At 42.0% G+C, this 19662-nt stretch overlaps 1 protein-coding gene across 1 annotated transcript; it reads right to left on the bottom strand.

Moving 5' to 3' along the window:
• Positions 1-369: 369 nt before the first annotated feature.
• si:ch211-217a12.1 (alanine aminotransferase 2-like) lies at positions 370-15517 on the bottom strand. Its single transcript, XM_030756187.1, is given in 13 exon segments — positions 370-460; positions 2375-2487; positions 2567-2722; positions 5280-5454; positions 5655-5791; positions 6021-6100; positions 6239-6482; positions 6842-6975; positions 7159-7227; positions 7230-7266; positions 7731-7820; positions 15124-15319; positions 15412-15517. Coding segments are annotated over 12 exon segments (1479 nt in total). The 5' UTR covers positions 15277-15319; positions 15412-15517.
• Between the last annotated feature and the right edge of the window lie 4145 nt (positions 15518-19662).

The raw sequence follows: 19662 nt of genomic DNA, 5'->3' as shown, positions 1-19662 counted from the left end.
AAACAATTAGTAATACAGTTGGCTAAATTCTGAGATGTGAGATTCCCAGACAGTATGCATCGGCGGTCCTTCCTCTATAACTGGCTAGTTAACAAGTAATTAAACTGGTAACTATTTGGCTGCAAATGTCTCGGCAGGGGAGGGATGCAGCAGCAGCTTCTGTCACAAATTACAGCACAATCACTTGGAACATTTAAAAACTTGGCAGGGCAATACTTCAAGAAAGTGCATCATTAGTGAAACTTACGACATCTTCATATACTGTGCGAACATATGAACGTGAACAGGGCTGCTGCCTCATTCGTGTAAAGGCACTTTATGATACTGGCACTGTTGGTTGGTTCTAGAGACGTGGGAGAAGGACGTCTCTTAAGAGAACTCTTGTGTGAAGTGTAAATGGAAATCCCGGATCTTCTGCAGCACCACCTTCAGCTTTTCAGTTGGAGGTAGGATGGTCATCCTAGACAGAGGAGAGTGGGTTCAGATTCATGGAAAAGGTATCAATGCAAGTGCTGTAAAACTGTAAGTTAGATTCTTAATCTAGCAGTATTAGAAAAACAAGTGCAGTGAGTGACTCTTCTTTGTGTTTTACAAAATGTATTTTATTATGACTAGTTTGTTTTTATATAAGTGCACACTTTGATTTAAAGCTGTGCAACTATAAACAAAGTGTCGCCACTGACCCTCAAATTAGCAAGATGGTTTTGTGGATATCAACTAGCCCTCATTAAACTTTTTCCATATTTAATCAAAAAGTTTAAAATATTAACTGTGATGAACAGGTACTGTGGATGTGCACTCATTCAAGTACAGATCTTCATGAATGTGAGCTGCCTCTGTGAAGCACAACTGAAATTCAGTTAAGTTATCAGTGTGTAAGAAGGCCATGTGCCACCGCACCCACAAATGAGCCACAAAGTGAGCAGAATCATGAACTTTCTTCCAGTAGTCATGACGTGTGTTTTTAAGAAAGGGAGGAGTTAAACTCCTCCTTTAACTTTGGGATTGAAGAAAGACAAATAGAGCACTTGGGAAAAATTTGGGAAGCAAAAAACACAAATTAAAGTGTAATTAGATGCAGAATATTATGAACAATGTGAGAACAGGGCAGAGGAGAAACAGACGTTCATATTCAAAGAAGCACCAGCATCACTGTTGATTCTTCAATGCTTTCGTTCCAATTCAGTCCTAAGAAAACTCAACAGTTCATATCACAGGAGAACTTGTGAGTGAGTGAGTGAGTGGCTCTGGGTTTGGGGATATGGAGAGGGTGTGAGTGAGAACAAATGCAAACAATATGCAGCCCAGCCCTAGTATAAGTGCAAAGTTCTTGACAGATTTCAATGACTAAAAGAAAAAAAATTTTTTTTAAATGGCTTAACTTTTAAAGCGAACAGCAGGGGGCAGCCCTTAAAATGACCTCCTATCCCCTTTTCCTTGACATTGATGGAAAACATCATGATGTCAAGGAAAAGTCTGAATTGATAAGGACTTTTGATAAGCGCATCGAAAATCCAACCACACCTAAACTAGACTCCTTAACAAAGTCACACTGGACGTCTGTGGGGTTTAAATGACAGAATGCTGGTTATTATTGAAATGAACTGGCTGTGTATGTAAATTAGTGCACTGTTAGTAGATCACCCTGCAAGTGCGGCATCAAGCTAATTTGCCTCGCTTAGTAAATCGGCTCCATAGCCAATAAAATGAGATACATCTTATTTTTATTTAAATATTTGCCTGCTGGAGAGTGTCACTCCTTTGCAACTCCTTCTTTAGGAAGTAAAATTACTTCCATCCAGCAGTTATCCCAGCTGACCTGAAGTAAAATTAATTAATGATAACCTTAAATGCTGCAACCCCCCCCCCCCCCCCCCCCCCAAAAAAAAAAACAACAGACATTACTAATGCAACCTGAATTATACAGAACCTTGAATACACATTTATCAGTTAATAAAGCTCATAATCTAGATTTAGATAAATCTACATTTTTCATGTAAGCCAACAACTAGACAAGAAGCAGTTTTTATTATAGCAGTGTGATGCTCGTTGTTTAGCTGGGTTTAAAAAATCAAAATATATCAGCAGGTTATGGTATGAAATGGAAAATGCACTGATAATTAATATTTACACAGTCTGCATTACTTTGTGGCATCATTGCCTCTGCTTTCATTAAGGATGATCCAGTGTCTCCTTTGCTAAAGGAAAATAAAGGAAGCACTGAAGCTACTTTCCTTAGTAGCTGGAGAATTCTAACAGCTCTTATTACAGCTGCCACGCAAATACTTCGCTGTCACTTCTCTCACTTAGAAATCTTTCCAAGCAAAAACTGACAGCTTTAACATACCCAGTGAGTCAATTTAGCCATACTGACCTGAAGTGGTAGGTTCCCTCTCTCTGTCCAAAACCACTTCCTGGTACCAGGCAGATTCCCTCCTCCTCCAACAACCTCATACAATAGAACATGTCTGGAACCAGGCCTAACTCCTGCAGACACACAAGCCTTATTTATACATATAGTTGTCTACACACAAGAGTATGTATGCAGGGTGTGTACATAGCAGACCTTGGCTTTATCAATAGCCTTCTGAGGTAAAGTGATCCGAGGGAAGGTGTACATGGCCCCCTGGACCGGGTTACAGGTGATACCAGTTACTGTGTTGAAGATCTGCTCTGTTAGCCTCGCCTTCTCTGCCAGAGCATCTAGCACTGCTGTCCGCTCCTGGAGGGGAAGCAAAAAGTAAAACTGTCAGGGGCTACATGAGTCAAAATCATGAAAATAAATGAAATACAGTGCTGCTATGTCAGCCCCTGTTCATGTATCACTGCGTGTATCACTGGGACAGTCCCAGTGATACAGACAATAAAAGGTAGGATCTACCTGTTAAACGTTCATAAGTGTCAGTGTATGTCAAAGGTTTCTGATTTATAACCTGAGAGTTGACAAAACGCAAAAATATTAATGCTTCTGTATAACTTAATATACAGAAGCATACAGAAGTATAATTGAATTCTACAATATAGTGCCGGTCTGCTTTTGTATGTTTACTTGTTACGAACATTTACACGATCAAGCATAACATTTTGACCACCTGCCTGATATTGTGTTGGTTTCCCCGTTTGCTGACAAAACAGCCCTGACCTGTCATGGCATGGACTCCACTAGACCCCTGACGTTATGCTGTGGTATCAAACAGTCCTCTAAGTTGTGAGGTGGGGCCTCTGTGGATCGGATTTGTTTGCCCAGCACATCCCACAGATCTGGGGAATTTGGAGGCCAAGTCAACACCTCAAACTTGTTGTACACCTCAAACCATTCCTGAACCATTTTTGCTTTGTGACAGGGTGCTTTATTCTAGTGAAAGAGGCCACAGCCATCAGGGAATACCGTTTCCATGACAGAGTGTACCTGGTCTGCAACAATGCTTAGGTAGGTGGTATGTGTCAAAGTAACATCCACATGGATGGCAGGACCCAAGGTTTCCCAGTAGAACATCGCCCAAAATCATCACACTGCCTCCACCAGCTTGCCTTCTTCCCATAGTGCATTTTGGTGCCAGAACGCACACGCACCTGACCATTCACGTGATGTAAACGAAAACGTGATTCTTCAAATCCAGGCCACCTTCTTCTATTGTTCCGTGGTCTAGTTCTGATGCAATGTTGGTGCTTTTGCCAGGTGACAGGGGTCAGCATGGGGTCTGCAGTCTCCCATACACAACAAACTGTGATACACTGTATTTTCTGACACCTTTCTATCAGAACCAGCATTAACCTCTTTGGCAATCTGAGTAACAGTAGCTTGTCTGTTGGACTGGACCGTGCAGGCCAGCCTTCGCTCCCCATGAGAGGCAGGGTACACCCTGGACAGGTCACCAGCCTGTCACAGAGCTAACAGAGAGAGACAGACAACCATTCACACTCACATTCGCACCTATGGACAATTTAAAATCACAAATTAACCTGACACCACTAAGAGTATGTCTTTGGACTGTGGGAGGAAACTAGAGTACTCGGAGAAAACTCACACAAACGCAAAGAGAGCAAACTCCACACAGAAGTGGAAATGAACTGTGAGTGAAAGTCTGCTCTCAGGAAAGACTGATCTGAACCTCGCCTCAATTATGACGTTTAAAACATTAGAGACGCCACAAGCTGGAAAGGGCTACAAGGCCTTCCCAGATACCTGGGTGTAAGACTGTAGCCGCTCTCCTTAGTACAGGCTATACTGCACAGAACACACCAAGAACACAAGGTGTATAGTTTCAAAAAACAAAATAGTAATAAAAAAATCTGCAGAAATCTCAACACCGTGCTAAAATCTTTGTTCATATGCTCACTAGAAGAAACACAGTGAATAAATAAAACGTTAATGGAAGGACACCATGAAAGAAACTACTGCTTTCCAAAAAATTTTTCAAAAATAACATGTATCAAGTTTTCAAAATACAACCTTGATATTCCACAAAGCTTTTGGACAACAATCTGTGGACAGATGAGGAAAAATTGTAACTTTTTGAAAAAAAAAAAAACACACTGGACACTAACACCAAAAGTGAATCTCAATTCCAGAGTATGAAGCCATTTTGCACTCTATGAACCTGGATGCCTTGCAGTCATTGAGAGAACAATAAAAATGTACGTGAGTCTCTGGGCAGTAGTCCATGCCACAGCCCATGGGTTAGGTAATGCAAGAAGGCAGCAACCGAAAGTCCAACTAGATTAAATCAACAACAATAGAAAATAATGGAAAAAGAAGGAAAGTCGGGCTTTGACCAGTTGAGACGCTTTCGTACGACCTGAACAGGACGGTTCAATATTAACAAATATTGATGAACTGAAGAGTTGTTTTATTTTGTTTTGTTTTTTTTAAAGAATGTTCCCAAAATCTTCCTCATCATTCTGTAAATGTCACAAGTATTTAAAGGGAACATCTGAGGAAGTTATTAGTTTGCATACTTAATGTGTGTGTGTTAGTAGTTTAGCCACATTGTTTGTCTATAATTGAGACTCTATTGAATACCTGACCACAGTGAGTAATCATTACAGGAATCCAGAAGATGTTTAACAAAACAACTCTAAAATAATATGTTCAGATTTATCAGCACCTGATCCGACTGAGTGCCATGTGAGCGCTTCAGCAAACCGAACACAGGTTTTGTGTGTGTGTGTGTGTGTGTGTAGTTTATGTGAGGCGGTGTTTACATTAGTTAATACTGTTTGCTTACACTCATAACACTACCAGGATGTGAACGAAACGGGGTGTGAGTTATTCTGACCTTCATGAACGTGTCATAAGAGGGTTCGTCAGGCTGTGGGGGATTCACCACGAGGTCCAGTAGAGCCTGTCCAGGGACGGGTGGACACAGACGCACAGACACTAGTTTTGTGAGTTGGGCCTTCACTTCCGGGTCCACGTTAATGATCTCCATGTACCCTCCACGGAACCCACACCTAAAAAGCAAACAGAGTCAGGGAACATAAAGTTTGCTCTTACTGCAAGTATTGTATACATTAACAAGGTGTACTTACTCCAAGGATTATTTTATGCTGCCCTGTGGCATATTTTTTGGTTGTTTGTTTTTGTTGCGGTGCACTACTTTTCTAATAAACATCTGCGTTAGTGTGTGTGTGTGTGTGTGTGTGATACTCACTCTCCCATGTAGCATTTGGAGGTGGAGTGGAAGGAAGCCATTTCCACTGTGCTAGAGTACTCCGGTCCCATCTCAAACAACACTTTCTTAAAAGAGTGAAACTTACAGCCCTCTGCATACACATTATCCTGGTAGACCTACAAATAGAAATCAGCTTAAAAAAACATGGCTTTATTAACATTACTACCACATCATTATTTTCATATCTAAGAAATTCATGCAGCAAAAAAAGCAAAAGAACTGTTGCAGCGCTGTGATCGTGAAGGAAATCTTTAAAGCATGTCTGATAAAAGAGCTTCAAAAACATGTCATATTTATTTTATTATTTTTTGTCTTTTGACACAGAACATAAAGTCATAAACGTACTTCATCAGCCATCAAGAAGAGATGCTCCTCTTTAGCAAATCGGATCACATCTTCAATGCACTGCCTGCTCTGAACCTGACCTGTCACACGGGGCAGAAAGAATGAACTGAATGTCAAATTGTTGTCAGCTCGCTTTGGTTTTGGTTCACACGAGAACAAGACTACAAAAACATCAGCAGCTCCTTAACGTCACACGGGCAAATTGCAAACAGATCTACCAGTGGGGTTTCCGGGGTTGATGATGCAGAGGACACGAGGATTGCAGTGCTCCCTCGCGGCATTGAGTGCTCTCCTGAGCTCTTTGACATTCAGACTCCAACAGCTGTCCTCCTCCAGGTAGTAATTGATCTGCACGGCACCCAGGTCTGCCAGGGCGGCTGAGTACAGGGGGTACTGGGGGATGGAGATCATCACTCCTGTTCGGTCACGACCCTCACCACACACCAGCAACTTCAACATGGTCTTGGATTGGAAGGTGTAAAGAGAAAAGAAGGAAAGAGTGGAGTGGTGTTATTATGGAGAGTATGTATGGATTGTCAGCTTGTTTATGTACATTTAAAAGAAGAATACAGTCTACATATATAAACATCTTGGGCAAAAACCATTTTCATACTTCAAGAGCTTTAGTGCAGTACTTGAGTGTAATTTTAGGTCATTCAGTAGCATGATTGGGTTGCATAAAATTGATATAGACAAAGGTTGGTGGGTGGAGTAGAAGCACAGATGTACAAAGTACAGTTAAGTATATATTTAACAAAAACTGACTGAAGCGCTTGTTCTCAGTTACCACTCATACATCAGCAAAGTGATTCAGCACATACCACAATGGCATCGCTGGCCCCAGTGGAGAGGTAGATGTTGTCGGGGTTGGAGGGGATGCCACCGTCTCTTTTCTCAATGTAGCGCGCCACATCCTGACGGACGCACTCAATTCCCTGGCTAGCACTATAGGCCCCTTAATGACATGACGTTGAACTTTGTTTAACACAGAATGTACTCAGTCAACCAGTTTAGGCAGACAGCAGACTGTCTAAATTAATTATTAATGAGCAGATAAATAGACTTAGATGCTAGTGACGCAGGTACTGAAGGACAGGGACATAAATGTGGTTGGTGTAGTGAGGGGGAGTTATCTGACCTATGCTTTGGCCTCCACAGGCCTCAAGAATCCGCCGCGCTCTTTTCTTGGCGTCCTCAGGAAACTTGTATCTTCCAGCAGTGCTGGGTAAGCACAGAGAGCCAAGACCTGAGAGGAAAAGGACAAAAAAACACAACAGCTCCAACAAATCTGGCCACTGTGACACATTCAAACTGTAACACTGAAGTGCCGCCCTTAAGCTTCTATTTAAGTGTATGTGATGTAGATTTATGGCTTTTGGGTATCTGGGGGAAACCCATGTAGGCCCAAGGAGAACATGCAACCTTCAAATAGGAGGTTTAAACTGAGAAACTTCTTGCTGGGAGATGAGTGCTAACCACTGCACCACCATGCTACCCCAAATTTTATAACATATGGTCTAAATGGCAAAACTAACAAGGAAGTGTTAAATGTTTCTTCTGCAGGAATGCCCTGTTTCAACATTAGTACATATGTGGTGTTTAGGGATTTTTGTCACTGAGGAACAGTTGTACATGCTTCCATAATTATGAGTACTTGCTTCTGAGGAAACACAGGCATTCAAATAACTTGAGGCTAGAAAGTGGTCCAACCTGTCTGAGAAATGTGATTGGTTTCTGGCCCATGGCGTGTGCATCACCTATGTTGGCTTTGATGACTTCTGTGAAAGGTTTCTTGACTCCCTGAAACAATAAAGAAAGATAACTGGAATCAGATTTACAACACGGGTTGAGCAAAGTAAGAACGGATGCTCAGCAAACAAGTCTTGATATGTAAAAAGGAGCAAGTGAGCAAAGGTAAAGCAGAAGCTTCAGTGCCAACGGTGACTTCCTTTTTCCCTTTCCCTTTTTTCTCTCCCTTTGATTGCTTACATGGTTATTACATCATTACTGACACACATCCGGAGATGGGCCAATGTGACCCCTGGACCTCTTTTTGTTTCCTGAAGATGTTTCACCTCTCATTTGAAAGGCTCCTTCAGTTCTCAAACCAAAAGGTGGAGAGACCCAGGTATTTAAACCCCCGTGGGCGTGACCCACTATTGTTCATCTGCACAATCACATGCGCCAAAGTGTGAAAGGAGCCAACTTGTAATGACCCACGCCTCCTTTCACACCTTGGCGGCATGTGATTATGCAGATGAACAATAGCCCAGTCCCCCTTTTCTCAAGCTCCAGAGACAGTAGCTAGAAATCGCTGAGATGTAGAAAAAAGTGCTTGGGCGAACAAAACATGCTGTATATAGCACTTTGAGTGTTTGAGTAGAGAAGCGCTAAAATAAGAACCTATCCATTTGCCATTTACACATAAAACCACCACCTGCTGACTAATCAAGTCTGTATGAAAACGGGATCACCATTTCTAGAAGAGTTCAAGGGAAGGTCTTGTTCACAGACTGGCCAAACCACCACTGGGCTTTCTCTGACAAGCATGTATATGAGCTATAGGCTCATAGCAGAGAGAACGAGCATTTCTTTGCTCTTAAGGCACTTGTATTGTTACATAATCTTCCCACATTTGTTTTCTCTTCTTTTCATTGGTCATCTGATGTCAACTCCGCTCCCTTTATGTGGACCCACTCCTAGCTAGATAACCTGGGGCTGCTTACCACTGCTGTTTGACCACTCAGCCTGATTAGTGTTATTAAAGCTAAACAATGAACATGATATTCTGGGTATGCTGAACTTGACTGTAACACAAGATCCTGGTGTATCCATCCGTCTATTCATTATCTTCGTCATATCAAAAATCGATTAGTGGTGGCAGCAGACCTAACAGGATATGCCAGAGGTCCTTCTGCCAGCAACCCTTTCCATTTGCTACTGGGGATTCCAAGGCATTCCCAGGCCAGATGAGCTAATCTCTCAAATCAGAGCTACTTGCATTCATCTCACATAGAGCTTTTTGTCCCCCGAAAACCCTCCAACCATCTTCTCACCATTAGAAACCTTTAGTTTTACAAAGGCTCTGGCACAAAGACCCTAGTTTGGCCTGTGACGCAGAAGTGCTGGCCTGGAAGAGCACAATGCCACTGCCGGAGCTACCAGACACACAAACTGTCAATCGAGGCTGTTGATGTTGGGGTTTCAATGAAAATTGCAAGCTGAATCCAATTATAAGACACTCTTGAATCTTCTTTGTTTCATTCCTCACTGTTCATCATCATTTTATTTACGGGCCCTTCCCGTCATCTCCTTGACCAAATTGAATTATGCAAACGTTGGCCTGGCGCCTGTTTGACCACAACATGCTGCACCCTTTGCTGTTAATCAGAGGAGGACATGTGATAACAGATGTCCTCTGTTACTTTGCGCAGCCCGGGCCAGTCATAAAGGTCTAAATGGATACTGTACTAAGCCTTCACTGAGGACCTGTTTGAAATACAGCAGAAAAATGGAAAAATGCTCAATGTGCATTGCACTGTGATTTTAAACACAACTACACAGTACATTCACACTTAACTCAAAGGAGAACGCGGTACACTTGGGTCGAGTCAGGCCCTCTCTTATCCATCCATCCTTTTTCATAACTGCGTATCCTTTTGAGAGGTGGGATAGGCTCTGTCGCCACCTCTCAAATGGTGGTAGGTGGGGGGGGAACCCTGGACAGGTCACCAGACTGTCACAGGGTTAACAATGAGAGACAAGCACATGCAACTCATTTGACACTGACAGCCAATTTAGCAATCCATTAACCTTAGAAGCAGTCACTGGACTGTGGAAGGAAGCCATGCAGGCACAGGAGCCGCTTTTCCACCGACGGGGGGTTCCGGTGCCAGTGCCAGTATTTGAACCATTCAGTGGTTTTTCCGGGTAGGAACGCACTCGGTGCTCGGCCAAAAACGGGTGTCAAACTTGGGCCCCGCAAACTAGCTGGTCTGGAACCAAGAACGCGTACGAAAGCGGCAGAAGGGCGTGACTTTGCCGTCTCAACATAAACTTTTCTACCATATTACATGTGTATTACATGCAGAGGGTGGAAGTAACGAAGTACTAATACTTCGTTACTGTACTTAAGTAGATTTTTTAGGTATCTGTACTTTACTTGAGTATTTATTTTTCTGAGTACTTTTTACTTTTACTCCCTACATTTTACACAAGTATCGGTACTTTCTACTTCTTACATTTTCAAAACAGACTCGTTACTTTTTAACACGTCAGGGAGAAGTTTGCGTTTCCGGTCAGTGCGCCGTCAGTCATCAAGCGATCTGAGCCTAATTGGCGGAATATTAACATATAACAGACAATCGTACTGGCGTATCCTCCATCATCGGGGCTTATCGGGTACAAAGGGATTAAATACACAAACCCATATAATTAATGTCTCATTTATAGCGCTATAATCAGGGGTCACAGCGGGCCGGACCGAATCCGTAAGTTATGCTCGCGGGACATAAACAGCTTAGCTAGCGGTACTGAAGAGGAGCGAGCATGAAGGGAGTAACGTGTGGCAGGTAATGCAACGTTTCTAAATGCTCAACAAATATCAGCAAACACACAAGTGTGTGCAGTTTGTCACACAGTGTGTCTGCTAGCTAAAAGAAGAGCTGCTGTATTTCAGGGAGAGAAAAGAGAGAGAAGTTCCACTCAGAGATGGAGGAAGGGGACAGGAGAGGAAGAAGAGAGGTTAGAGTTAAAGGTAAGGACTGGAAAATAAACTGAAGTATGCTGACTTTGTGGTATTCAAGATTGTATGAAAATACTGCAGTTTAGTACGTAATAAACAGGTTATCTTGTACTGTATTTACAGTAAAGCTCTGTGTTGGACTGGAGCACAGTGTTTGTGTTCATGGTCAGAGTTACAGGTTACATCAGTGCAGCAGAGATGAGTTTGAATCAAAGCTGCTGATGCTGAGATTCATTCACTGAATCCAACATTTCTACAGCCTGTATGCTGTCAGTGTAGGGATGGAGATCAGCTCAGATAGCTGTGAAATACTGGGTTACATCTTTGTGAGTTCAGTTCATCCACACAGAGCAGTAAACCTCAGAGCAGCAGCAGCAGCAGTTCAGCTGATCACAGCCTGCACACAACATCATTTACTGCAGCTCACAATAGAAAGCTGTGATTCTTCTCCCCATGCAGAGCCACTACAGCTGATCTAGGATTCCTCCACCTTCTGAATCCCACTGTAACCCCTGAGTATCCTCATGTGGTGTTTAGGTGGAGGCACAGTCACCCTCTACTATGGAGGACACAGAGAATAAAGCTGTGCTTAAATTCCCTTTCACAGTTTGTGATTCAAGCTGAGTCCATTCATTAGAATTCAAATTTAGATTGGAATAACGTTTGTGTTCTCATGTATTATTTATATTATTACAATAATATATAATAAGGTTCAGTTAGCTTTACACAAAATCGCAGGTAGAAACGTCCTCCAAAGAGCTACTTTTACTTTCTTACTTTGAGTAAATTTCAGAGCCTGTACTTTTTTACTTTTACTTAAGTAAAGAAGTTGAACCAGTACTTCGACTTTTACCAAAGTATTTTTTAACACAAGTACTTGTACTTCTACTTAGTACAGAATGTCAGTACTTTTGCCACCTCTGATTACATGAGAAAAGCGAAGTGATTTCACGGCTGTGAATTAGGTTGGGTCTTAAGGCTGAACTTGCTGCTTTGTATCAGTTATATCACAGCTAAAAGGATGCAAAGTGCGTACTTGTCGTCTTGCTCATATTTTCTGTCTGTGTTTAACTCTGTGCTGCACACAGATGCTTGCAGTAGTTTGGTTTGGACCGTAAAACGTATTTGCAGCACAAGAAAGGGGAGGGTGTTCTCCCACGTTTGCGTTCTTCGGCTTCCGTGTCCAGACAAGGACCCTCAAGGAGCGGTTCGCAAGCGCGGTGGAAATGGCGGGCCCGTTCCTAAGCTTTTCGCTGGTTCTTTTGGAACAGCATGGGCACTGGCACTGGCACTGGAACCCTAGCGGTGGAAAAGGGGTAAGGGAGAAGGTGCAACACATACAAAGTCTCTGGCTTACCAGGAGGCTCAGCCCAGGAATGTACTTCTCGTGAGGCGACAGTAACCCTGCACCACCAAGCAGCCGTTTAACCTAACCAAATACATCCACATCTGGCCTTTAACTACCACTTCTGACAAGGACACTGACAATGTTTTATTGCCTGGTAATTAAAAAACCCCAGACAGAATGTAAAAAAAACAGAACCAGAAGCTGGAGCTTGCTGCGCTCTGTTTATGTCCTCCACATTCCTGGTGGTTCTGAAAGTCAGGACATGCTGTTCTGATTCAGTCGGTTCTTGCTAGTTCTCACACACACACAAAAATCTTGGGAACCTGTTTTGTCTTCTGTAGGGCTGCAACCTCTGTCTATTCTGAAACCTGCCTCAGATGAGTTCTGCAGGGTTTTTCCTACATGTAATTTTTTTTTTTTCTCACTCCAATGAGATTTTGGACTTCCAACAAAGGAAAAGCATCAGGGTTGAATATTTTAACCGGCTTTTTAAGGTAATTAAGACAGTACAGACTCGTTCTGCTAACTGCAAGCAAACTAAAGGACCAAAAGGCCCCATTTCAAGCCAGAGAAAAACACTGGGCATTGTTTTTGTGGTCATCAGAAAATGCCTCTTTTCATTAGACTGCCAAAAAAGCTACAGAAGAAACTGGATGCTGGTAAAACTTTCACCCAAACATGCATTTTGGCTCTTACCTACTTCATAACATTGCCCATACTGAACGTAAGTGTTCTATATTATGGTAATATATGTATTATTACTGTTCAGGCCAGCCAGTTATCCTTATCTTGCTTTGTCCTGTAGTCTCAGTTCTCCTGTGGGTTAGACAACTACAAACCACACAACAAAAAATGTGGTGTTTACATGATTCTTGTCATGATTCAAACAAGCAAACCGCCTTTAGGGCACATGGAGCGTTTTCCTTTGGACTGAGGACAATATTATTCATTTTTGTGCTCTTGAATGATATCAAGCGCAAGCTCTCCAAGGTGCTTTGAGTTAGCATTTGGTCAGATAAGAGCTTGATTGAAATCTAAGTAACGGGATGTGGCACGTTTCCTTTTTTAGCCCTTATTTTCAAGCAACAAAGAAGCTGCTGTTCTCCGGGTTAGAATAGGAGCCAGTTGGTTCCCCGGCTCACCGCTTCGTTCTCCTGCTCGGACAACACCAGGCGCTCATTACACAGACCAGACCTGCAAATGGGGGCCAAGAAAGCCTGTGGGTCACCAGGCCTGACAACCATCACGAATGTGCGTTTCACTCATAACAGCTGTCATTTGGGCTCTTGTCCTTTATGTTCAGCTGTGCTAGAATAACTGGAAAAATAATCACTGCTGCTCTAATCGTGGTGGTTTTATCACTCAATTCACAAAAAGAAAACCATTAAAGAGTGTTTACAGTAATAGCTGGGCTCCTTTTTTTCTCCTGTTCTACTGCTCTATTGTCACCCTTTTGTTACGACAGGAAATTGCCAGCAGCTGAGATCAAACCTGAATTAACAGGGCAGGCACTGTCATGCCAGATGTTTGGGTAAAGATTATAAGGGTCATCACCACACCAGCGTGGGTGGGCACAAAAAGACGCAAACATTATATAAAATCTGCTGAGTTGCCATTAAAAATGTTCCAGTGAAGATTTGACAGGAAGTTCACCAATAGATGACTAGACAACTATATCCTGACTTCTCGGGGGGGGGATTGCAGGATTTCAAATTTCATATGACTCACATCAGCAATTCAGGGAGTGGATCTGCTTAACACATGAACATAAAGGAGAAAGAGGAAACTGAGTGTTTGATTTTTAGTAAATCGCTGAGTTTCTTGGAAAAAATACACACTTAAAGGCATCTCATGCTGAATTATACAAAGCAGTTTGATCAAAAAACGACTCCCTCTACTGAACTCTGAATGTGCCCTGTCAAATACAACCTGTCACTTTCCTAAACGCTCATTTATAGCATTGCTTTAAAATGACTTGTGTGTGATTTCAGTCAAACATTAAGCATTCAGTATGCTTTGGCCCTCTGTGAGCAAAGAAAAAAAACAGTTTGACGGCCAAAAGCAGAGTCACTTTTCACCAGAACTGGGGCTGCTTGTTACGAGGCTCCTTGCAGAGAAAGGCCCTCCGAGGCTGCTGGGCGTCGCAGCTGCAGCTCAGTCCATGAAACCTCTCCCCCGCGTGCAGGAGGGAGGCGGGTAAACCCAGAGAGACAAAAGAGGACAGAGTGCACCCCTCTCATCTTACGTAAGAACCATTCGGAATATACACATCCTTTGGATCCTTTGGCCACCTCAAGCAAGATGAGCTCAAAGTGTACTGAAAGAAGGCCAGAACTGTCCCCGCAGGCTCGTCACGTGTCTTGTGAAGAGGACATAACTGCCAGAGCCGAGGGTTACATTACAGCTTTCAAAAGACAGCCTTGTTCAGCCTACTGGTCCTTCCTAAGGGAAGCACGGTAAATCAATATTACCCTGTGAATATGTAATACGAGCAGAACATAACAACCTCACACTGGCATAGTTAAAGACTTTAAATGGTGACCTTCCTCTATGTCCGCTTCCATTCTCTGAGCCTAGAAATGTCACGTTTTGCTTACTGTGTGCCAAAATTTATTATGAGGCAATCTTAATATATTTTCAGTGTCTTTTTTTTGTTTGTTTATTTTATAAAAGGGGTATTTCCAATAGGTGTATGTGACTGCTGGGTACAGCTGATACAGTTAAACTACACACACCGCGTTGATTTCACAACTTTCTCCCCTTAGCAATAACACAACATGGAATATGATGTAACACTTCAAAAACACGTTAAGGCTCGCGCTGTTTTGCAGAAAATGATGAGAGCACATTGCTTCAGTTGATAAGCCGTTCTTTTAAGCCATTCCCTCCTGAGCGTCACACTTTAACTTCTAACTTATTCCAAGCTTCAATCTTCTCTCTCCTGCTTCATCCAGACTTTTCGCGCACCGAGGCGTGAGCGCTAACTGCACCGCCGCGGGTTTCACTTTTACCTCCTTCAGCTCCTTCTCTATCTGCACCGCCCGCTGGACGATGGGACCGCGGACCGCGTACTCGACCCGCTTCACGTTGGGGTTCATGCTGTCCAAAGTCAGCACCCTGCCCCGGTGCTGGACCCCGTTCACTGCCTGCTGCTGCTGGGACATGTTCGCAACGTCGCGGGCGTACCGTTGAAGTTGAAAGTCTTATCTGAAAGATAGAAGAAAAGGGGGAAAAAAAGGGATGAGGAGAATTAGAAGTTCCCAGCTGCACGGAGCAGAATAAAGGAGATCAGCAGTTACCAGTTGTTGAGTGGGGGATAGCGTCCCTCCAAGCTCGTCTGAGCTTCAACTGACACGCGAGCCTCCGCAGCCTTGGTGTTTGTATCCCCCCCTCCACCCCCGAGCGCGCTCACCCCAGGGCCGCCCGCTCAGCCCCGCCTCCGGCGCTGCTGCTCGCGGTTGGCTGTATCTCCCCACTATGAGCCCCCCCCCCCCCCCCCTGAGAAGGGACGGGTTTAAGTGCCATGGGGTCAGCTTTAACAGCCTGTTGTGTCCAGATTTTTTGTTTTTTAACAGTTATTCATAATTTATATGTATTCAGAAGTATTTCAATAAAGTTAAAGCACTTTAACAACAACAAAAAAAGCACTTTAGCGAACAGCGGCTAATTTATAAATAAGAACCAAGGTTAGCATGTGAAGCCACGTTTAGCCGCTTAAATTACAGCAACAAAAAAGTTTTGGTTAGAGTGCACGAACTCTGGTTATGTCCTCAGGGAAACTTGAAGCTACTTTAAGTGTTTTTCCTCTTTTTTTTCCTCTTTTTGACCATAACTTGAGGAGTGTGGAGCTTCTTCCATAGCTGAGGCTGCTTAGCCGATGTTAGCTTTGCTCATTTTACTGTGGTTCTGAATGAAGACGCAGTACGATTCAAAAGAAAGAAAAGACAATAAAAGGTTAAGTCAAGGTCAAAGTTGCCACTTTTGAAAACGTTTTTCTTGGAGAAAAGCTAAACCATATAATTAAACACATATAAGCTAGATAATGAATGTTGTTATAAAGTCATATTTGTGTCATGTTCCCCAAAAATGACTGCCTAAATCGCCTGGGATAGACCACTGGATGTTATATCTGATGTAGAAAGAGTTCATTTACCTTGGACATGGACTTCATTGCAACACTGGCTCTGTTATCAGAGAATATCAAGTTGCCCCTTGTAAAATCCAACGAAACTATTCCAAGTTTAGTAATTCCGTTGCCGTGTATCCACTGCTGTGGGGAGCAAAACAGCAGAGCAATCTGAAGACGCTACCATCTGATTTTTAGTCCAGTTAATCAGTAACCAGGCTGTATTTAATAAGCAACTTTCCCCCCCTGGAGCTCTTCAATTATCAGTGCATTATGTTGTCACAATTACAATTACAATGGTTGCTAACAGCACCTAATAGCTGTTTTCAGTTTGAAGTTGCTTTACTTAGGTCTTTATATATATATATATATATATAAAAAAAGAAATTTAGGAATATATTTTCTCCCTGTGCTGGGAGCATGCCAGCAGTATGGGCAACAAGAGGTCAAGGCCAGCCAGTCAGCTCTTTGGTGTTGTGTGATCCCCGTCAGTCACTGAAACACATCTTGCCAACTATTTTTATTTCTGTTATTCAAAAAATGTGACTTATGGCTGAACAAAGTTCTTTAGGATAATAAGAGAGAAGTGTAGGCGTTTCATGTCATAACATGTCCTCCAATCAGTATCAGTCGTTTCTGAAGGTCCTGAAATAAGACCTATATGAGCGTTTCCAAAATGAGCGCTCCTACCTGTGGCTTCGTGTGACACGTGGTCGTGTCCGTGGGTAATATTGCAGTAGCTCAGGAGGTAGAATAATAATCTATTAATCTGAAAGTTGATGGTTCAATCACAGGCTGTTCCAGTCGGCATTCCAAAGTATCCGTGTATGTATATATATATATATTATATATATATATATATATATATATACACACACACACACACACACACACATATATATATATATAAAGGATAATTTATTTATTTATTGTTTTCTGAGGAAATCCATATTTTTTCAGGATTTGCCGGAGAAACCTGAACACGTTATTCACGCGCACTTTCGTCTTAATTTCAGTTTAAAACGTAAATATTGTTCGTAAAACGCGCCTGCAGAAACGACCGATGAGGGCGTTTTTTTCAAATCCCTCAGTACTTAAAAAATATATATTTAAGCAAACAGGGATATTTTCCTGTGGGTTCACCACTGAACAACATTAAACAGTGTAATATCAGACATACCGTAGCCCTACTTTAAAGCAGAGATTCTGTCCCAGATATTCATTACAGGCTGACAGCCAGCACGCACAATACCAGGACGCTGAATCCCAAGCAGATAAATGGGATGCAGGCGTCATTAATTTTATTGTTTAGCATTTCTTTTTCTTAAAACATTTCTGAAAGAGGTACATTGCTACAGTGAATGTAATGATAGAATAAGTCTAATAGTTACCCCATCAACACCGAATAGAAACTTCTCAGCCAGAATGGGAAATTAATGGTGCCAGTGTCATTTTAACAGCATAATTTCTATTGGATTGTTATTGATGTACGAATGTGAATGCACCCCTGTGCCCTTTATTATGATCAACATTAAAAAGTGTAACAGCAACAGCAAACTTACAGAAAAATAGAACTTTGCAAAAGTCTTTAGCCAGCCAATTTTGACTGATATACCTGACACTGATATATGAATCATTCAAGCAGAGAAGAGGCACCTAAGTGAAGGGAGTTGTGTCTACACATAACAGACCACTTAGCAAAGAGGCAATTTAAATTGTATCTTCAGGCACTTTGTTACTAACAGCCTGTCACAAAAACACATCATTTGTTTTGTTTGTTTTAGTTTAATCTGTGAAAAATGTCAAAATAACACACTCTTAACAGGCATAAAATTGTATTTTTGCACAAACAAGGTGAATCCCAAAGAACTTTTAGCTGAAAATGTTGCATGTTTCAGCATGGTGTGCGGTGTGTCCTTAAAAAAACTGAGCAAACTGGAGACGTGGAGGACAGTCATGTCCTTAAGAAATGGGGAAAATATATCCAGCAAAGACCCGACACGGGACCTAAGATGAAATTAGAAATTTTTGGTTCAAATCACCGTCAAGTCAGTTTATTTATCTAGCACATTAAGCACAACAGACATTGACCAAAGTGCTACACAGCAAGTAAAATTAAAGAAACAATACAAATGATTTAAGAACAATAAAAAACAATAATAATGATTTAATAAATTAAAAAATAAGGTAATAAAATGGTAATAGGAAATAATAATAAAAAGTAAATAATAATAGTAAAAGAGGTACACTGGGGAAAATGACACAATAATCTGAAAGTAATCTGAAGGGGTACATTTTCATTGGGATCTGAAGACTGTTGGTGAGGAAGATGACCTAATCTGAGGAGGGAGACAATTCCAGAGTTTCAGAGCTGTGATTAAAAAGCCAATCGGGAATTTTGGAATAACTAGAAGCGCCCGATCAATGGATCAGCATCTTCTAGCAGCCATTGTCCAAAGAAAAACTTTGAAAGACCACTTTAAAAAAAAAAAAAACCTATAAGAAGTGAGCAGCATGGGACACAGGACTGTAAAAGATCTGATAGATAACTTGGTGTGAGTCCATGCAAGCCTTTGTTTGTGAGCAACAATAGCTTAAAATTGATCTTGTACTTCACAGGAAGCCAGTGTAACAATTTAAGAATGGGCGAAATGTGACTGTGCCTCCACGTACCTGCCAGGAGTCAAGCAGCAGCATTTTGATCCAGCTGCAATAGTGAGATTAGTGCTTTGCTCACTTCAACATTTAATGAATTGTAGTAATCCAATTGCCATCTGTAAAACACAGTGGAGACTCCGTCATGGTTTGGGGTATTTCAGGCAGCTCTGTTGGAGATTTTGTCAAAATTGATGGAATTATGGACACAGAACAGTACAGACAGATTTTGATTCACCATGAAATACCATCTGGAAAGCATCTGATTGGCAACAATTTCATTTTTCAGCATGACAATGATCTCAAACACACTGCCAATACAGTTAAAGCATCCCTGGCTAGAAAAACACAAAGTGGAACACCGTCAGTCATGGATTGGCCTCCTCAGAGCCCGGACCTCAACATTACTGAAGCAGTGTGAGATCATGTTGACAGAGGACAGAACAACAGGCAGCTAACATCCAAAGAAGAGCTTTGAATGTCCTTCAAGAAGCCTGGAGAACTGTTCCTGAAGACTGCTTAAAGAAATTCCAAGAAAGCTGCCTCGGAGACTTCAGGCTGTGCTGAAAAATAAAGATGATCATATCAAATATTGACTTTCAAGCCTATTAGAATTACACAAACACTGTTTTGCTTTTAAAATATGCTTGCACATTTCAGTAAATTCCTGCACCTATTTCCTAGCAAAATGTAAAGAAAATGATAGGTTATTTTAGACTTTTGCACAGTACTGCTCTCTGGGTTTGTAGGCTGGGTTGCAGTTAGGGTT

Source organism: Archocentrus centrarchus, chromosome 20, assembly GCF_007364275.1.
Source record: "Archocentrus centrarchus isolate MPI-CPG fArcCen1 chromosome 20, fArcCen1, whole genome shotgun sequence".
Classification (NCBI taxonomy): domain Eukaryota; kingdom Metazoa; phylum Chordata; class Actinopteri; order Cichliformes; family Cichlidae; genus Archocentrus; species Archocentrus centrarchus.
Note: the sequence above shows the minus strand (reverse complement) of the source record. Positions and strands in the feature narration are given on the sequence as shown.